The sequence below is a fragment of the Aptenodytes patagonicus genome, chromosome 17 (assembly GCF_965638725.1).
Source record: "Aptenodytes patagonicus chromosome 17, bAptPat1.pri.cur, whole genome shotgun sequence".
In the NCBI taxonomy this organism is placed as follows: domain Eukaryota; kingdom Metazoa; phylum Chordata; class Aves; order Sphenisciformes; family Spheniscidae; genus Aptenodytes; species Aptenodytes patagonicus.
Window position 1 is genome coordinate 5,598,733 of NC_134965.1, and position 20,682 is coordinate 5,619,414.

Below are 20,682 nucleotides of genomic sequence, written 5' to 3' on the forward strand. Positions count from 1 at the left end.
CAGCACGGGCAGCCGGCGGGACCCCGCGGGCGGGGCGGGGCGGGACCCCGGCGGGGCAGAGCGGGGCCGCCAGGCCGGGGGCGGGGCCGGGAGGGGCGGAGTGGTGCTTCCGCGCGGGGCACGACGGGAGATGGAGTCCTCGGGGGGGCGCGGCGGTCCCCGCCGCGCCCCCCCGAGGACTCCATCTCCCGTCGTGCCCCGCGCGGGGGTGGCAGGCGGAGGGGCGGGGCGGGGCGGGGCGGGGCGGGCGCAGGGGGGTTGTGGTGGCCCGCGGCGCGCGCACAGCACCGGGTGCAGCCGCCGCCGTCGCCTCAGCCGCAGCAGCGCCAGGAGCCGCCGCCCGCCCGCCCGCTCGCCCTCCTTCCTCCTCCTCCTCCTTCCTCCTCCTTCTCCTCCCGTCGCCGCCCTTCCTCATCCTCCTCCCGGAGCCCGCAGCCTCCTCGCCCTTCCCCCGGCCCCGCGAAGATGGTGGACCGCGAGCAGCTGGTGCAGAAGGCCCGGCTGGCCGAGCAAGCCGAGCGATACGACGACATGGCGGCCGCCATGAAGAACGTGAGTCCCGTCCCGTGTCCGTCGTCCTTCCCTCCTCCTCTCCCCCCCCCCCCCCCCCCCTCCGCCCCCTTCACCCCACCCCTCCGGGCCCGGGGGTGCGGGTCCGCGCTCCCCTCGCCCTTCCCGTGCTGCCCCTCTCGGTGGGGGGTGGGCTCGGCCGGGGCCGGGCTGGGCTGGGGGGGGGGCTGTGCGGGCCCCGGCCCCTCGCCCTTACCCGCCCCCTCGCCGTCCCTCCGTGCGGCTCCGGTCCTTGTGTTGCCTCCGACGCCCCCCCGCCGGCTCCCGCTCCCTTCGCCTTTCCCCGCCCGGGAACACCCTGCTCTCTCCCGACCCCCATCCCCTGCCCTGGAGCCCCCCACGCATCCTCTCCCCTGTTCTGGAGCCCCCCACCCAGCCCCACGCATCCCTTTCCTCTGCCCTAGAGCCTCCCACCCTGCCCCATGCATCCTCTCCCCTGCCCTAGAGCTCCTATGCATTGCCTCCCCTGCCCTGCTGCCTCCCACGCACCCTCTCCCCTGTCCTGCTGCCCCCCAGTCTGCCCCACGCACCCTCTCCCCTGTCCTGCTGCCCCCCACTCTGCCCCACGCACCCTCTCCCCTGTCCTAGAGGGTGCCTCTCCCCTGCCCATCGCCTCCCTGCCCCATCCCTTCTCTCCCCCCACACCAGGCCCCCCACTCTGTCCCACGCATCCTCTGCCGTGCCCCCATCCCCGCCGCTGCCCCAGCGCAGGGGGCAGAGGAGCCAGCCCTGGGGTGCGGCGCTCCTCGGGGGGTCACGCCGGCTCGGGGGGGCTGCCAAGCCCCGTGGGGTGAGGCTGCGGGGAACCCTGCTGGGGGGGGGGGGGTGCGTGCACACCTCTCCCTGCTGCTGAAATACCCCCCCATCGCTCCCGTGCATCCCTTCCCGCGTGCGGTCAGTGAGGCTGGTGTGTGCTTGTGACCCCAAAGATCGGGAGCCCTTTTGCTGCCAAAGCCCTTATTTTTACTGCACTTGGTTGGAGATTTATGAATTGAGTCATGTTGTATTCATTTCACGCTCTTAAAATAAAGACTCTGCATATAGCAGGCTGATCTGATTTGTGACACTGAACGCTCCCCTTCAATACTGACATTTTGACAATAATAAGAAGGGAAAAAAAAACCCCATATCTCTGATCTGATCTTGCAAACAAAGCAATCGTGGGAGGCAGGATCAAGTCATTCCAGAAGATTCTGCATTTGTCATATTGCAGAGAGGCTAGACTGGGTGGAGGGAGGGAGGGGGTGCTTTAAAGGGGAAAACTGTTCTTTATGTTTGTCTTCTTAGTCAGGTCTGAACCTTTGCGAGGAGCTGGGGTGTCCTCCCTGGCTGATGAAAAGTGAATGCTGATCTAGGAATGTCGCAGTCTGCCGTGGGTGCAGCTCTGTTTGCCCATATTGCACCATTTTGTCAATAACCTTGCATTTATCAAACAGACAAAACTGTCACAGCCCGAGAACGGGGAGGAGATGTCTTATCAAGAAATGAAATACGGATAATCGGAACAAGATATTATCATATTAAACCAATTGGGCTATTCCTCTGCTGCACTATGGCTTTTATACCATTTTCTGATAACGGCATCTATTCATTTTAAAGCAAAGCCTGCTGTGTGAGCAGATCCTACAGCTCATTTCCTACGGATAATACAGCCGCTATGACAAAGCCAACAGGGATATGCCTAGGATGCACAGCCGTGTTGCAGTATTCCGCCGGGCGAATTTCCCTAGCCTGCTTACCCGGGGTCGGCGTTTAAACCATAGATGGTGTTAGAGATTATATATACCTTTTTTTCCTTTTAGTCCTTGCTGGCCCTGGTGAAACAGTAACCCGGGCTAATGCCGCTTATCAGTTGCCGTGTAGTTTGGCCGTAAGAAAATGATTCACAGCGGGAGTGCTGACGCCTCCCGCGACAGCAAACAAAAGGCAGAGCTTTGTTCTTCAGTTCTGCACGGTGCTGCCCAAACTCTGGCGCGGTCGGTCCGGCGGTGATGGGCATGTCACACTCGGTTATCCCTGTCACCGTCCTGTGTGCCGCCCATCCCCCAGCTCCGGTTGTGCGGGAGGCTGATGACCTCGCACTCATTTCCGTAGCAACGCCTAGTGATGTCATATGCGATGGTCCAAGCTGCAATGCACCCAGGTGGTAGCAGAGAGCAGGCAGGCTGCGTCTAGCTAAGGTGATGCAGAAGCATTCCCGTGGCCGTCGCCGTTTTGCCTCCTGCCCTCTAAAGCTAGCTGTCCGCTGGCTTCCTTAACACCGTGCTGAAAAACGCTGGACGGTTTTCCTTTAAAGCCCGGTGTGGTAATGATGTGCATAAAAGAGGTTCATTTTCTTGCAGCTTGATCTCACCGTTGCATTTTTGGTGGTCGCCTCACGGGTGGTGACGCGGCAGCCAGGCGCGTTGTTCAGCAACCCTCAACCCTGCCTGCTCGGGAGCCTGTCCTGAATGGGGATTTTAATGGTTTAAAATGGAAACGGTGTACTGGGGCTCTTACTCTCTGCTGATTCGCCCAGTGCTGTTTGCCACAGTGATGTCCTGGATCACAATAGTTTCTTACGAATAATATTATATATATATAATAAGTTCTAGCTCCTTCCTTGCTGCAAGTGGCAGCCGCCGGTGCCCCTAATTGGTACGTGCAGTCGCATTGTTGCTGCAGGAGCAGGACTGCTCCTTCAGCCCCCCGAATGTGATATTTACTGGAGTGTCTTGGTAAAACACAGTGGACGGTCCCCTCGCCTGCCGGAGGGAGCAGAAGGTGATGCCGCACGTGGGAAGGGTGACGGGGCTGGGCCCATCGGCCCAGGGTGTGGCTGCGTGACCTTGGTCATGTCCCTTGTCACCTCAGCCCTGTCTGGGGGTACAGTCAGCCCTATAGCGTGTTGGAGAGTAGGAAAGGTCCCTGCTGGACCCCGGGGTGGTGGCCATGCCCACCGGCCATCGGGGAGGCGTTGGGCTTGGGCTTGGGCTTGCCCTCCCAAGCAGCATCAGCGGTTTCCTTCCTAGCTCCCTGCCCTCGCTGGGGTTTTGCTGGTGGTCGAAGCGAGCTGCCTTTTTGTCTGGTTCAGCTCCACGAAGAGTTTACCGTCCGACCCAGTGCTAGGGCTGTGGATCGATAGCCATTAGCTGGGGAGGAGCGATGCTGCTGGAGGCTTTTTGGAGGTGGAGGCCTGCCAAGCCCCCGGCGGGTGCCGCCTGGGGAGCAGAGCACATGCCTCCCCGTAGACCTTTAGGGTGGGAGGGATGCGCAGGTGAACAAGCAAGACGATTGCAGTAACTTTTGCAGGAGATAAGTCGCCTAAAAAGGGTGGAGGGAGGATTATTATATTGCACCTACGTATCGTGTAGGTACGGGACCATTGGCAGAGTCCTTGAGCTCACCTGAAGGTCCCCTGTGAGGGGAACATCTGGCTACTTGACTTTGGGGACCCAACCTCTGCAGTGGGGCCGTGGCTGTGCTGCCCATGAGGACCAGCAGCTGTGGTGGGTGCGGAGGGGTGAACGTTGGAGATGCTGAAAAGCAGATGGCCGCTGCCCAAGCTTTAGACACAACTGGCTCTGGGTGCAGTAAATGGCCGTTGTGGGTGGAGGAGGAGAGTGAGCGTGGGGAACCGCAGGCCTTCCCTGGCACGGGGTATGTGGGCTTCTGCCATGTCGCTCACCAGCCCGGCAGGCTATCATCCTTCACATCCAGTGACCAGGTTAGCGCAGATAGCGGGGCTTCACGCAGATAGCAGGCTTGCCCTTGGAAAGAGGGGGAGTAACACACATCCCTCCTATCTGGAGAGTCCCAGGGGAGTGGAGCAGGGATGATTAGCTGCTTTCTGCTTCGCAGCATAGATGAGACAAAAGGGTGAGGTGGAAAGGCTTCTTCAGGAGGAGTGCTGGGCGGGCCATCTGTGGTGGTAGGAAGGGAGCAAGGAGTGCGAGCTGCTGTAGTAGCACTTCCCAGGGGGGCTTTGGAGAAACCATTTCCAGTGCCGAGGTGGAGAGGGTATGTTGGCATCTAATGACTGCAGCGATGCTCTTGCCGCCTCCCCTTGTGCAGGCGTCTTGAATGCCGCTCAGCCTCGCGGTGCCTCCTGGACCACTGCAGCATAGGCTGCGTGGCTGCACACTTCCCGACCTGCTCCTGCACGTAGAGGAGCAGTCCTCTCGCCCTTTAGTAGTCAGGTCTTGCTCAGACCTGAGTGGCGGGGGGGGGGGGGGGGGGGGTGTCTGAGACAGCGTGACTCATGAGCAGGGAGCAGGGCTTCCTTCCCGGAGGTCCGTGGGGGTCAGGGCAGGATGGCTGCTGTCAGGAGCTGCCGTCCTGCTGTGCTTCCGACCTCGTAACGGTTCACGGCGTGGATTGTCGCTGCGTAAATCAGCCTCAGGACCTTGTAGCGGTAGGCTGAGTCACACATCTGCACTTAAGCAGCGGACGGGTAGCAACATGCCCTGTACACGAGTACAGTGGACACTGCACACATTAACTATATTAACTGGAGAGTCTTCAGCAGCTCAGGCTCTTAGAAATTCCCCTTTAAGCTCCTGGTAAGTCTTTATCTATGAGCTTTAGGAAAAGCCACTGACTTGTGAGACCAGGCTGGGTTTCTCTCAGTTGGCCAAGTGTAACAGCCAGGTGTGAATTTGATTAGAAATAGCTCTTTTGGAACTAAACAAAAGTGATCATGAGACTGTGATGGAGAATATAGCTGTTGAATCCTCTGCAGATGTCTGGGGTACATGGAAACAGTAAAGCTCTGGGGCAAGGGCTCTCCAAGAGCCCTTAGATGTTTTGGGCTTAGCCAGTAGATCTTTTGGATGATGGCTAGCCCTGAAAGTGCAAAAAGGTTGGTGGGAGTTGTCTTGAATATTTTTTTTTTTCCCCCTTCTTTCTTGCGCTGCTTCTTGTGGTTAAAGATGGCTGGCTCACAGGAGACTTTTTTTGAACACCAAATAAGCTTCATAATCTGTATGGACAAGCCCTATCTGCCCAAGCTTTGTTCACCAGCTGATGCCAAAGTTGCTCTCTGGAATAGACTCTTTGGGCACTGGTGATGTGAACTTGGGCTTGCTAGAAGCTACAGGAACAGCAGTTTAAGGGCAACCACAGAACTTCAGCTCCAAAAGTGTTTTCTGAATTGAAAACTCCTGCACCTCTGGAGCATATGCATGCTGTTCTTGGCTTGTCTCATCTGAACTGGATGATGTCGTTTGGCATCCTCTTAGCAGTTCTCATGAGCGTGCTGGATGGTGCTTGCAAGAGAAGTGAGGGCTCTCCAGATAATCGTGTTCTATTCCTCCGCCTCCTTTGCTTCCTACCGCTGGGTGATGGCTGGCACTACCCATGGCCGTTCTCTGGGATCTGGATTGTGATCAGGGGAGATGAGGAACGTGCTTCTTCCTCGCCTTCTGTTGCTGGTAGAAGGAAGATTTTCCTTAATTTGAGATCCCCATCATACTTTTTTCCTCTGCCCCATCTCTTCTTCACTGTGTGTTACTGGACCACTTCATTTTAAGCTGTTTTCATTCTTGTGTCTGGGCCAGCAGCATTAGAGCTGGTCAGGAGCATGGTCAGCTTGGCTTTCTGGGCAGGAATAAGAAGTCTCAGCCTTGCAGAGCTTAAGATCAGGGAGGTGGAGAAAGAGCAACCTGATGGTCCCCAATAGCCTATGGGGAGGCCTGGGCTGGACCAGGGTTTTGTTCCCAGGCTGGTGGGTGACCCCAAGCCCCTTCACAATCATAAGTACAAGGTTTCACTGCACCATTCCATACTGGGGTGTCACGTGCTTGGAAGAAGCACAGTTAGGACTGAGGTGGAAAAGATGTCAGTCTGCACAGGGTGGTGCATAGATGGAGGACTCCAGCTGTACCAGCAAGCTGCTTTTCTGCCTCCTGCTGAAATGCTGGGATGGGATGGTTCTTGCCTTTCGGGGTGGGTTTAAGTTGTGCTGATGAAAGGACTCTGCAAGGGCAAAATGCACATGGTGGGAGCTTTGTCAGCTTGTGTGGTCGCGGCCTCTGGTATCGCTGTACTGGTGAGCAGTCACTTAACCTTGGATACAGTCTTCTGTCTTAAATCTGTAAAGAATTTGTGCTCCCTTGGGTTGAGCAAACACTCTGGGACAACGTGAGTGAGCACATGCCAGCCGGCCCATCTGGGTGTTGTGGAACTGAAGATTTGGGTAGGGTGAGGCATGGAGTGTGCAGAACTTCACACCACAAGGAATCAGAAAAGACAAGATGTGCTTGTCACATTTACCACTTTGATTGATGCATGCCTGTAGTTAGGAATTGATCTACTAGCTGTGACTCTTGAGGATACAAGAAGAAACATGTCTCAGGGTGCAGCTGATGGAGCAGGGGCTGGGAGAGGAGAGTGGTAGCCGTGACTTTACATCTGGAGAAACCTCCGTGGACAGTGATGCATCTGGCAGGGTATAACGCACGAACGCTACAACTGAACTCCTCAGTTTCTATTTTGAGCAGCTTCATGCCAAGTAAACCATGTGCAAACGAATGCATAGAAAGTTGTGTGCAAGGGTACAAATTTAGGAAAAATAAACAGTCCGAGCTTTTGTGTGTCCGACTGCCGATGCTTGAGTAACCAGCTGCTTCTTGGGAGGTGGCTTTGAGCTCAGACACGTCCTTGGACGTGGAGCACTGCTGGACTTGTCGGTGCTGCTTCTCTCCCTTGGCAGAGGTGAGTAGTGTGTTGGGAGCCCTATACCAGTCTGGCAGGGAAGAGCGAAGAGGACTGTCAGACTAGTTCAGACTAGAGCTAGCTGCTCGGTGTATCCCAGCCAGACGCCAGGCTGTTCAGAGGAAGAGGGGGTTGGAAAATGCCTACGGTCTGACCCGAGGGAGCCTTTCCTCAGTAGGCTCGGTGTCTGGGGCATTTAGGACTCCGCAGGTCTGAAGCCGCCTTCTGCTCTTCTGCCCAGTTCCACCTCCTGACCTGTGACTGACAGTGAAAAGTGAATGCATAGTGGAATAACTGCAGCACCAAGCACGGTGAAAGAGGATTTGCCTGGCTTCCCAAGCATTTCTTCATTGACAGTCTTGATAGGATACAGGCATCATCTTCCACTTCGCTGTAGCAAAGCTGTGATGCAGGGCTTCGGTCGTCTCTGGATAGCTGATGCGCCCTTGATGCTTCCAGGTGCTCTTCTATGCTTCAGTGCCCTGCAACTTAAGATAGCTTTTTTCCAAAGCTAATGGTGTTAGGAGTATTTTTGTGCTAACTGTTTTGGAGCCAGCTTAGACCCTCTTTCCTTTGCTCTCCAGACCTTCATTATTTCTTTCTGGAAGGCTGAAAGCCTTAGCCAACTTCTGTTCTTTATTGGAAAGATAATTAACCTCACCTGTCCTTGGCTGGAGTCTCCCTCCCTCCTATTATATTCACGTGACTGAAGACAAATGGCAATTCGATGGCTGGAAAGCAAAAATTTCGTGAAAACAGTAGCAAGTATTTACTCAATTCACTTCTGCAAGCGATGGTCGATGGTCGCCGCTGGAAAGTGATGGCTTGGAAACACCTTTTAGCACCTGCTAAAACGAAGGAGAAGTAGCTGTGAATTTGTCGCTGTACTGGTGAAGATACGGTCGTTTTGTCTTTCGATCTCTGAAACCTTTGGCTTGACTTCAGGATGCTGTTCAGATAAATAGCCACGGCTGGTTTCACGCTGGCGGTAGTTAGATAAAATGCTCAGCCGTGGCTGCTGGCTGCCAGGCTCTGCCTGTGCTCCTGCCTGTGCAGCTTTCGGTCTTTGCAGATGGGAGAACTCTTCTTCCCCCATCCAGACAAAATGGCTTTGTGGGAACCCAGCCCCTGGTTTGCACAGTGCTGTCTGAACGCACTGTGCATTTACACATGGGTGGTGGGGGACCCTGCGAGATGAGTGAGGCTGCGAGGGAGCACGGCTGCGCTCTCCTGTGCAGGATGCGGGCGGTGCACCGGCATCGCTGAGGTCCCTCCTTGTCTCTGCTTCTGCCTTCTCCCACCTTCCCCGCCTCCAAAGCAGAGCAAGCTTTGAGCAGCTGTGGGGGACTTCCCAAATCTGCACTTGGTCTGGAGCAAGCAGGAAAGGGGAAGGATACGGACCTGTAACCAGCTGGCTGTGGGGTTTGTGTAACTTGGTGGTGTGTCCTCTCCTCGGCCGGGCACGGCCAGTGCTGTCATAGCCAGCTTCCTCTTGTTCATTCCCCTGGCTGCTTGATCTAATGAGCAAAGTCCCTCCTCCCATCCTAAAATGAAGGGAAATGGTGACAAAAGGACTTTCATTCTGCCCTTTAATTTTTTTTTTTTAAGTGAGAGGCCTGATTCCTCTCTCCAGAGTCCAGATGTCAAGATGTTGGATTCCTACCCGTGGCTCTGGGTGGGGAACTTGCCTCAGGGAGGAGCTCGGCAGCAGGATGGCTTTGTCCGGCTTTTCCAAGCGCACAATGATGGCGAGCCTGAGCTGCCATGTCTCTCCAGCCCCGCCGGTGGGCCAGAGCACCGGGAGCTGCTGGAGCTGGTGGAGCACAGGGCTTGATGTTCACCCAGGAGTCTCGCCCTGGTTGTAGTGCCGGTTTGCTTGGTGGGGTCTGGAAATGCTCAGAAATGGTAAATTCTGGAAAATGGAGCTGAAATGATGAGGCAGCAATTCTCAGGCTGCAGGAAACACTGATGAGACTGTCTCTCAAAAGCAATGCCTTCGTGTAGCCGGTGAAACAAAAGCCTTTGTCTGCCTATTTAAGCACAAACTTCCCCCAATCTCAGGCTTTTTCTGTGCTAACCCAGATTTAGTCACATCTCAGGAATGACCCAGCACATGCTCAATTAGTTATTAAACAAACCTGATTTTTGGTCCAAAACTAGTGATCTAGTGGCCAAGGGCAGTGCATTAGTTAATAGCAGTAGGAGAGTAACTAGAGAACGTGTCACTGATGATGGCATGAGATTCCCTTAAAGCGATCCCCAGATTAGGGATTAGAGTACTTAATGTTTTTCTTCTATAAAGGAGATGTTAGAATTGAGTCAGTCTATGGATGTTTGAGGCAGCTGCGCTTGGACAGCAGGGACTCAAAGTACAAAACATTCCTTAGTTGTTTGCAAATTCCCTCTGACCTTACTGGATGGGTTGGCTTGCTTGGGATGTATCTTTGCCTACGTACCAGGCAAAGCTACTTGGCGTGTCAGTATGCTTCTGATTCCTCTCTGAGATGGTTTCGGCAAGGCTCTAGAAAAATACCAGCGAGAAGTCTCGGCTTCAGCGTTAACGAGGCTGCTGATAGACACATTGTTGGGACAGTTGTGGTGCTCTGCAGCGTAAAGTTTATTAATAGTAGTTGGAGAAGCTGTTGCTGTGCTGTATACTAACAGATCCACGAGAACTGCTGTAGGAGATCTGCACTTGTAAAAGGCTAATGCTTAGTATTCAGCAGTGAATGAGAACTTGGGGAAGATTAACAGCCTTTGATTTACACCCAGCTGAGGAAGGCATTGGAGCTTTGCCTGTTTATGCTGTTGGGCTTTGTTACGTGGGATGAATATTTCATTACCTTGAAGTTGGGAGCTTCTTGCATTTGGTGGTGTCAAGACGTCAGCGCCTGAGGGGCTTTGTCACCTGTGATGAACTGAGATCAAATCTGTGGTAGTAGTCCCTTGGGCTTCAAAAGAGGACTGGGAGGAGATAGCTGGAGCCAGGCGAGGGTAGTTAAATCCACAGTCAGATCTAGAATAGTAAAGTGACCCTCCTTGTAATTTTAAAATTGGCTACAGTGCTCCAGAAAGCTGCCAGAGCAAAAACTTGACTTTCTGTTCTGCAAGTTCATTTAAGAAATTAAAGAAAATTCTTTGCTAGAGGTGTGTAAGATCAACCCTGAAATCCCTGAAGCAGTGGGAGGGTAAAGTACATCTGGAGGGATAATCACCTTACTCGCTGATGCAGAAATTAAAGCTATCGTGGAGCTGGCATGCTGGAGTCCACCTGGGTGTTCTGGAAAGTCTCTTGCTTAATCTGGTAAAACATGCTTCGGACACTGCAAGGAACTGCTGGTTCTACAGACCGAAAGACCTAGAGCAAAAATCTTGGGGGTTTGGGGGTTTTTTTTTGTATTTCCAGAACCTTGCCTTGATGCGAGACAAGCAGACTTTCCCAAAGCGTTTGGGGCAACGACACGAAGTGGTTAAACTTATGCGCTAGCTGCAGGGAGTTGTTTGCATGGCTGCAGCTTCTCCTGTTTCATCCTGCTGGAGCAGCAGCTTGCCAGCTGCCATGGCAGCAATGGCTCTGCCATGCAGGAGGGAGCCATGCAAGCAGCCAAGAACTGCCCGGTTCATCCTGCTCCGGCAGACTTGGGAGCAGGCTCGCTCAGCAGCTGGAACTTGCTGTCAACCTTTCCTGGGCTGTCCTGCCCATGGCACGCCATCTCTCCTCTTTCTACTTGGCTCAACTGAATAGAGGTCATGGGTACAGCGTTAACACTGTCATTTTTTGAGCCCCTGATTAAGGACAAGCGTCTCGTGTTGGCCTGGCACTTGAAGCTCTGGAGAGGATTTGGTGATCTGGTGGCAGGGTACTTACTGCCTGGCAGTGGGGCTGGAGGTGAGCAGAAAAGCACTAATATCTGAGCCAGATTAGTACTCTTAGAAGCTGTGAGGTAAGTCTTTAAGCAGCTAATGCTCCTAGCAGCACTGAACACCCTCCCCTCATGAAACTTGGTTCATTTACCTAGCATGTCCCTGCTTATGTGCTGGAGTCTGTCTAGCTTGGTTTTGTTTTGCCATAAATTTGGGGGGGGGGGGGGAGGCGGGGAAGTCAGTCTTCCCCTATGCTGACCAAGTCTTAAGACTCTAGAAATGACCAGCGGCCATCCCATGGATGGCTGCTTCGGCTAAAAAGCCTGTGAGTGGATGGACTTTTCTGAAGAAGAATAATGCTTGAATGGGGAAAAAAAACCAAACCAAACGAAGTCTTTAAACTCATACAGAAATGCTGCTGAGGAAAGAGCTGCAGTTATTCTTCAACAGCTTTTTCAACTCGCACCTGGAGAAGTTTAATGCAGCCCAGAAGAGCCTATAGAAATCACTGAATTGTCATTCTCCTTTCAAAAGGATCTACTCTGAGCTCCTAAAACTTCCGTTGTGCTCCAGGAGCATATCTGAGCTCCCATGGCAGTGGCGTGCTGTGGCACTGGTCTTCCACTTGCTTTGCAGAAAGCTTGGAGAAAAGGCATATCAGCAGGGAACAGACCGGATAATCCGAGGCAGGAGAGCTCCCCAGGCTGTTGGGTGACGGAGCAGGGTGGTGATCTTGGGCTGCTGCTAAAGTGCTTGCAGAAACGCAAAAGTGGGCAGATGATGCTTGCCAGCCTGCCGTAGCTTGGGGAAGGAATAGCTTGGCGTCCCTTCTGTTGCTTTGTAGTTAGCAGGCAAAGGTGCTGGTATCCCATCTGCTGGCGACGGTGTGATGAGCCCTGAGTGACAGTTCTCTTAAATGCTGGGACTGATGTGGTTCGACTTGCTGCTTTCTCCATCTGGTGGCAGGAAGGCACTAGACCAACAGAGATTGATTATTTTTCCCAAGAGTTTTTAATAGGTATGAGGCAGCTAGTGGCAAGCAAGACAGCGAAACAAGTTGTCCTACGGCCAGTTTTCATCTTGTTTAATACCCTGTCTTTGGGCAAGGCGAACAAGAATCAGCGTGTTAATAAGGAAGACAAGAAGAACTTGGGCGTAATTCCTTAATGGCTCAAAAAGCAGATCCTAGCTATAGGAACAGCTCCCTGCTACAAGACTGTGCAATGCTAATTCAGAAATGGTTTGTAGCTCTACATTGATGCGTCTGAAGAGCATACGCGATGCCCATGCTGGGAAGCAATTCCAGCTGGTTATTGGGACATGTCTGGGTTGCCCTCTGTCAACTCAATAGCCGTGACAGATTGCCAGGTCTAATAACGTGCCTGGAAGCCACGTACGGAAGGCAGGCAAGATGTTCCCTTGTGCTTGCCTTATCTCAAAAGCTGCACAAGAAGCTGGTCAGGCAAATCGATGGCACCCAGGTGTTCTGCAGCAGGAAAAACTTGAGCCGTTAGACCAAACGCTGGGACTGCAGCGGTGCAGATAAGGGGTGGTACATGAAATGCTGCTACCAAATGCAGAATAGGAACAGCTCAGAGCTCTACAGTTGTCACTGGCTTTCTTGCCTTGGCTCCCTTACGATCTTTTACATGCAGGAATGACATGTAAACTACATTCAATGTAGTTGAAACTTGCTTTTTCTCTAGCTGAAATCCATCAGAGCCAGACGGAAACTGGAGTAGATCTGCAGGCTCTGAGGACTGATCAAACTTGTGTATAGTGCGATGAAATTCACGTCGGCTTAAGTAGTTGTTAAGCTACAGAGGCCGATGAAATAAATGAGCTCTTGGTTTTCACGTCTCCCTTCCAATTTGAAGACTTTGTCTTGGGTGGTTCAAAGTGACCTTAAATAATAAAGGCTGCAGAGTGGGATGAAAGCTGCCATTAACTGTAGGAGCATGCAGAAATCCTAATCAGTGTCTAGAGTGCCTAAGTAGCCTCTGAGATCCAGTTATGCTACAAGCAATGAAGAATCTTACTTTGCAGACGCTGGTCCTTGATGCACTCGGAGCAATTTGAAATGTAATGGCAGAACCATCCCATGTGCCTTCAGCAGCTGTCCTGCGATGAGAGCTGGCCCCGCCAGCTTAAAAAATGGGAACTAACATACGCTTATTCATACTGAAAAAGTCAAAGGAGACAGCAGTGGGGAACTAACTTCTGCCCGCAGCCTGCTTGTGCTTTTCTGGTCTTCTCTGAGATGAGAGGAAAGGCTCAACCTTCAGCTGAAAATCCCCCTGGCTGAGATAAAACACGAGCAGAGAGAACAGCGGAGGGGGAGCAAAGAGAGAAGTAGTTATGGTGTGACTTCCACTTTGGAAGCATGACATGGGGGCGAAGGCTAAAGTACAGGGGGGGAAAAAGACCCAAACCAGTGAAATCTGGTAAGATTTTTAGATTTAGGTCTAGCTTAACACACGCCTACTTTGTGTCAAAGTAGGACAGTGCTTAAGAAAAGCATCTTTCCGACTGCTGCGTTGGTGTCATAGGACAGCTTGCTCTGGAGCGCCCAAGGAGAAGCTGTTCTTGACTAGGTCACACGACCATCTAGTCGTGACTGTAATCAAGCCACCGGGTAATGGTGACAGTTTAATGTGCTTGAGGGCAGCCATGTCTTCAGAAGCTAGACGTAGGGCAAGATGGGGACAAAAAAAACCCCAGGCAGTCTCCCTGGCATGTCACTTCCAAAATGACAGCACTCGGGCTGCTGAAGGTGGTCTGGTGCTTGCAGACGGGTGATGGGGTCCCACCACGAGACAGTGTCTAGAGATGAGGGGGGAAGGTGGCATGGCTGCAGGTAGTCGTGAACATTTATCAGCTGCTTGAGCCTGCGTGCTGGTTGCTCCCCTTGCCGGTGGCTTCAGACCAAGTAAGAATTTCAGCGGTGGGACTTCTGGCCAGGACGTCGTTTAAAAAGCACATTTGCCTTTTAAAAAATGAAACAGAAGAGGGGACCTTCAGGCCAGACCTCAGTGTGACTAACAAGCTGCGTGTGAAGGAAAACAAGACAATTGCTAGGGTTTCTGTTGAGAGATAACATACTTAATTACATGGTGCAGAAGCTGTAGATAGAACAGAGGAAACACAAGTGCTGAGGAGGAGATGGCTGTTGTGTATCCTGGTGGAAGAGGAGCTCTGGTGATGTTCCAAAGCTGTTCTCGATGGACAGTTTGAGGTTCTCATGGTTGTCTCTCTCTCCAGGAAAGCTTGACTCCTTTGTAGATGTCTAATGTCTTCAGGGACTCGGGATCTCTTCTAGGCAATCAGAAAAGCAACAGTGTTGAGGCTTATAACATGGATTAAACTGTCAAATGTTGATGGTCTTCCCCAGGGAAGAATCTCTGGATCTGCTCAGCTTGCTATGCCCGTATGCTTTAAGATAAGACATCAGAGCTAGGTAGGAGCCATAAATGGGTGGGCACTTAGTTGTAAAACTAAGTGAAAATCCATGTGTATGAGGATAAACAGGTAAAATTAAATCCTGTGATGGATCTCCATTGCAGCTGCTGAGGGGTCCTCAAAAATTATTATTTCATGATGTACTCAGAAGTGATTACTTCAGACCTGCTGAGGCAAGGTGAGAAGTGGAGAGTGAGAGTCCTGGAATAAGCCCTGTAAGCAAACTAACCTGCCACTGGCTGGGAGCAAACCTCCCCTGTAGGGCTCAAAAAAGCCTGCTAATTGGGATGCTTCTGGAAAGAAGGTGCAGTAGAACCAACCCTTGGGCTTTTGGAAAGCATGGACCTTGACATTAGGGGCAGGTAAAGTTTTGCATGCTCCCTGGCTTCTCCGCATGAGGCTGAACCTTCCCCTGGCTGCAATGCAATATGCCGGGAGCCTGCCAGGTTTTGGACGGAGTGCTGAGTCAGAGCTCACAGCTGCAGGAGAGAAATCAGGAGAACCTTCTCTGAGATCGTGCTGCCTCTGAAGAGCTTTGTTGCAAATCAGAGGGCTTTGATTTGTACAAACCTCTGGACTCTCAAGCAGTAGAAACCCTAAACTTCCAGTAGTTTCTGTCCAACGGGAACTGTTGGACTATCCCTGTGGCTTTAGGGCACTTAAGTCTTGGTGGTGCAGACACTGCACCCCCAAAGGCTGCAGGAACTGATGAGGCTGGAACTTGGCAGCGTCCTCAAGCTTGGTGATGGAGCGTGCCTCCAAGCCAAAGCCTGTCAGTGTAGACTGCTCCATGCCAAGCCCGGTGTAGACCTGCACCCCCTGGCCAGGTGTCTTCTCCTCTGCTTCTGCCCTTAGGCAGGGCTTCTTCTGAGCACAGGGCTGCCTGCAGTCTGCGAAGGGTCTGTGACAGGGTGTGGGGGAAGCTCCTGCAAGTAAGACCATTGCCCGCCTGCAGACTAGTGGAGAAATGAGAGGCGCCACCGCTGAGGTCTCCTGCTGCTCTGCATCAATAAAGAGCCAGTCTTGTGGCTAGGCTTGCAGGCTGGGCTTGTCTGGGGGGAAGAAGCAGAAAGGAAGGTGAAAAAGGTCTCTTTTTTTTTTATTCCCCAGAATAGCTAAAAGACTTGCATCTATCAAGTTTCCAGCTGCGTGAGCATGTGGACTAGCTCTTTGCGCATGGCTGTTTATGCTACATGCAAGGCTTGACTCCATTTCAGCTGCATGCATCTCCTTCCCCCCTGCCCCCGATCTACAGGGGCACAAGGGTGAAACAAGGCTTGACAGGCACTGAGATTTGTGGTGCAAGTTCTGCTTTTCTCTGCTGTCAACCAGGGAAGTAAAACTCCAAAATGTCTGAGCTTCCCAGAGAGCAGGTAGACTTCCAGCTAGAGGCTGGCGGCTTTGTGTTCCTGCCAGGCCCTCTTAATGCCAAACGGAGATTTTTCTTTGGATATTTGAAATCTCTAACTCCATGTAACCGTGCTGGGAATGGCATCGGGTGACCTAAGGCTCGTAGGGTTGGTCTGTACGTGAGGGTGCTGCCCTTCTTAAGAGAGGTGAGATGCCTCCAGGGTCTGAGTTAAGAAGGGGGAGGGTTCTGGTAATATTGATCTGGATGCTGGAAGTGAACGTTAGCAAAAATTCTCCGAAAGGGCTTATAACGTGACCGCTGCGATCTAATCCAGGCCTGATAGAGGATATTGCCTTATTGATGTTATAGCAGAGGCGTTCAATGCAATGCTATAAATAAAGTATATCGGCGCTCGCTGTTTAGCCTCTGGTTTGATTGAGCTCACTTTGTGTTGATATCCTGCGGTGTAAGGAAAAATCAGCATTTGGTTGGCCAGCACAGGCTTACAGTGAAGGCACAGACCCGCATCCACTTGACAAGTTGCTGCAGCGGTTTCTGGGTGGTCTTCTGCGGGAGATGTTCACCCATACAGCACTTGGCAAAAGCAGCGTGACGGTGACTGTGCAATCCCATGCTGGAGTGCCACGTGTATCGTGGCAGATCATGCGAAGACACCAGCCCGTCCTTCGGCGGTGCAGTGGGGCAGGCGTCTTAGCTGTAAGCGCTGAGACGTGGCAGGCAGGTTCTGGGCAGACCAAGAGGCAGGGATGACGGCAGTTTTCAGAGGCAGCTTAACCTGGGATACGTCTCTTCCATCTTCCAGTGGCTCTCTGATTAAGGCAGCTAAGCGTACCCTTGCTGTCCGATATCTAGTGTCCTGGGCATCTTGCATTTTCTTCCTACTGGGAACGCAAGTGCCAGATGGTTTTCCTTTCTTCCTCTCTCAGTTCAGTTGCAAAGTGAAATATGTGCAGGATTGCAGCCTCTTCCCTCCCCGCCCCTAGTGCTGAGGGATGTGGTCCCTGTCTCCGGCCATGTTACGCCTTTGCATTTCTCCGCAGTGCTCTGTCTTACTGGGAGCCTGGGTACTGCTAGACAGGAGTTACATGGTTAACGAGGTTCCCCTTCTGCTTTGAGAAGTTCCCTGCCAGCTCCCTGGAGGAGTCGGCTTTCTCCACAGGTGTACCTCCCATCTGTCAGCGAGTTTGTTGAAAGGATTTTGACAGGCAACTTTCTTCCGTAATCCTTAATAGCTGCAAATTTAAAATGTTTATGGCAAAGCTAATCCTACGAAACTCCCTGTAGTTTTAATAAATCTGTCCTCCAGCGAGGCTCTTCTGGTGAGAGGAGGTAAATCTACTTCTGTCTGCAGTGGTAAATGTCTGCAGGCTCGGCTGTGGGGCAGCTTTAAAGTCACCTGCTTGGTCCACACTTAAAACTGGTATCTCCGCTCAGAGAGCGTCTTGCTAAAAGCAAGACCTCACGTGGTTATCAACCTTCATAACCAGCGTCAGGACAGAAAACTGTTGGAGTCAGCGAGTCTCTTGTAGTATGGCTGTCGATGTTGGACACTCCATTTACAGCTGGAAGGTAAGAGAATAAGTCAGGCTGGGATTTCTGGATGTTTCTAGTCCCAGTTCCCTTACTCAAAGCAGGGCAACTTAGATGGGACAAGACCCTGAGTAACCTGATCAAGTTTTGAGTATCTCCAAGGATAGACAAGCCATAAGCTCTAGGGCAGGGGGACACCTTCATTGTGCTCCGCTGTCTTTCAAAGATGGCTTTAACCTCACAGTATCTTTAATTTATGTTTGTGCAGGTGTCACTCAGAGGGAAGAATGAACGGACACCTCAAAGTTGTTAAGTCTTGTAAAAATACAGACAACTAGAGACCTCTGAACTTAGAGCACAAGGCAGCCTGGAAGCAGCATATAAACGACTCGCTAAGGGTATTTTAGCACATTGCAGTCAGGCTGCGTGCAGGGCTGAGGCTCTGCCCCAGCCCCTCTGCGGGAAGCAGCATATCGCACAAACCCCGGAGCCGTGTGGTTAAACAGCCGCTGTCAGCCTGGCTGGGAGAGGTGGGACATGGGTTAGTCTCCTGGCACCGGGAGCTGCTGGGGGGCCTGGGCATCGCACACCCTACTTACCTTGGGGCGTGAAAGCTGGGAGCTGCCTTGGCGTGCTGCCCTGTGCACCTTGTCCTGTATCGGTGGCGGCTGCTGATAGTCACAGGAGACTCTGCCCTCTTTAGTGTAACACCCGTTTCCCTGGTCCCTCAGCCTTCTTTTACCCTTGACACAGAAGGCAGTTGTGCCTGGTTTACGCAGTAAGACCCTCTTCTGTATGGAGATGGGCTGTTTGCTGCTTCCCCTGTCAGGCTGTAGAGCATCTCGTGGAGCAGCACAGGTCCGCACGGTAGCGGGAAGCAGGAGTGGAGGCTCTTCTTGCTGCCTCTGCCTTGAGGAAAGGAGTGGAGGGGGTCTGGGTCAGAGACCAGAGTACTCCGCTTGCTGCGTGGGAAACTAAGGCTTAGCTGTAGCTTGGTTTTGGGAGAAGACATTAGCCAGCCCATGGCTGAACAGCTGCAAGGAGAGCTGCAGGCAGGAGTGGATGTTGCTGGAATGAGCAGCATTGGTGTATGCTATTATATGGTGTTAATGGTATAAGCGAGGGCGAGTCATTCCAGGCCACTCAAACGAGCTCCTGGGCTGGACCGTCCTACACCTTCCAGCATGAGCCCTTGGCCTCCTCTGATCACCGCCATAAATGTGGTTATCTAGGCCCAGAACAAACCTTGTCCTTGCAAACGCTTGTGAAAGTGACTCAGTATTTGCAGAAGCCTTTCACATCCAAACCATTACCTAATCCTTGTGAGAAGCGACTGCCGAGAGGAGGCGTACGGGTTCCTGCTCTGCTGGCCTGCTTCCCACGTGGCCGTACCCAGGGTGTGTATGTGGTGGGGCGACGGTGCCCCTGGGGGAAGGGGACAACAGCAAATATCCAGGCTCAGAGTGCCACTTGGCAGGTGTAACTACCCCAGCTGTGAGCGGCTGTATGGAGCAGCCTGCCTGCCGCAGCGTCCTGGGCTGCTGCACCCGCTCCAAGGGCGCAGAGACCCACGGACGGGGCGCAGCATGGAGACGAGGGGGATGCAAGCCCTTCCCGAGCTGCCTGCCGCCTGTAAGGCAGGGCAGCTGGTGCAGCAGTTGGCCGGCTGCCTTGCCGCTGCTGGAGGTGCTGCCTGGGTGGCTTCAGCCAGCGATGGGTTTGCGGGAGCTGGAATGAGAGGATTGCAATATCAAGCGTGACGCTTCCCGGTAACTGAACCGGCCAAGGCGGCGTTTGGCAGCCCGCTTGTGAGATGGCTCTGTGCTCCATCGTCTCCTTAATCCCTCTGTTGCCACGGCGCGTGAGGCGGGTAGAAGTGATGCTGTGCATTAACACCGTTATCCTCAATGAAGAAAATCCTGTGTGGGAAGAACATACTCTTACCATGTGAGCTTTTAAGTCCTTATCTGTGCAGATGTCTTAGGCAGCTGTAGTTTTAACATCTAACGTATTCTTTAGGCGTCTCGGAAGCATGCCCTGTGCTTATGGGAAATGGAAAAGATGAACGCCCCTTAGCATGCGGCTAGCTCGTAAACCTAGACCATCTCCACCCTCTTGCTTTGACTGTCCCTCTCGCCTGTGCCACAAAGTCCGGCTCTCATCCCGCAGGTGAAAGGCATCTCTTTTCTGGAGGATTTTTCTCATTCTGGAAAACACTGACCTTCTAAGAGATGGAGAATACCTCGAATAAAACCCAACCCGCGCCTCTTGCTGGGGGACCGGACCACGGTGCGATATCCCAGCTGGTTCCCTCTGGGATGGGAGTGGATGCCAGCTGACTTTGCGAGCTGGCTGCCTTCTCCTGCGTCTGGCTAGAGATGCGTGGGAGCACCCAAACATGTGACGGGAACATCGAGTGACTGGGGCTTAACCCAAGTGTCTCTCTTCTCTCTCCCTCTCTCGATGCAGGTGACGGAGCTGAACGAGCCTCTCTCCAACGAAGAGAGGAACCTGTTGTCCGTTGCCTACAAAAACGTGGTGGGGGCGCGGCGCTCCTCTTGGCGAGTAATTAGCAGCATCGAGCAGAAGACCTCTGCCGATGGAAACGAGAAGAAGATAGAAATGGTCCGAGCCTACCGTGAGAAGATCGAGAAGGAGTTGGAAGCGGTGTGCCAGGATGTGCTGAGCCTGCTGGACAACTACCTGATCAAGAACTGCAGCGAGACGCAGTATGAGAGCAAAGTCTTCTACCTGAAGATGAAAGGGGACTATTACCGCTACCTGGCCGAAGTGGCCACTGGCGAGAAGAGGGCGACCGTGGTGGAGTCTTCGGAGAAAGCCTATAGCGAAGCCCATGAGATCAGCAAGGAGCACATGCAGCCGACCCATCCCATCCGGCTCGGTCTGGCGCTTAACTACTCGGTTTTCTACTACGAGATCCAGAACGCGCCGGAGCAGGCCTGCCACCTGGCCAAGACGGCCTTCGACGACGCCATTGCCGAGCTGGACACCCTCAACGAGGACTCCTACAAGGACTCAACGCTCATCATGCAGCTCCTCCGCGACAACCTAACGCTCTGGACGAGCGATCAGCAAGACGACGACGGTGGAGAAGGCAACAACTAGACCCCCCACGATGGACTGGCAGCCGCACGCTGATGCTAACTACTGCAGTCTTTATTTTTTTCCCACGA

At 53.0% G+C, this 20,682-nt stretch overlaps 1 protein-coding gene across 1 annotated transcript; it reads left to right on the top strand.

The window, feature by feature from the left end:
- Positions 1 to 293: 293 nt before the first annotated feature.
- On the top strand, positions 294 to 20,682 carry YWHAG (tyrosine 3-monooxygenase/tryptophan 5-monooxygenase activation protein gamma). The gene is made up of 2 exons (XM_076354767.1): positions 294 to 552; positions 19,958 to 20,682. Exons 1-2 carry the CDS (start codon positions 466 to 468, stop codon positions 20,612 to 20,614), a joined length of 744 nt encoding a protein of 247 aa, XP_076210882.1. The 5' UTR covers positions 294 to 465; the 3' UTR covers positions 20,615 to 20,682.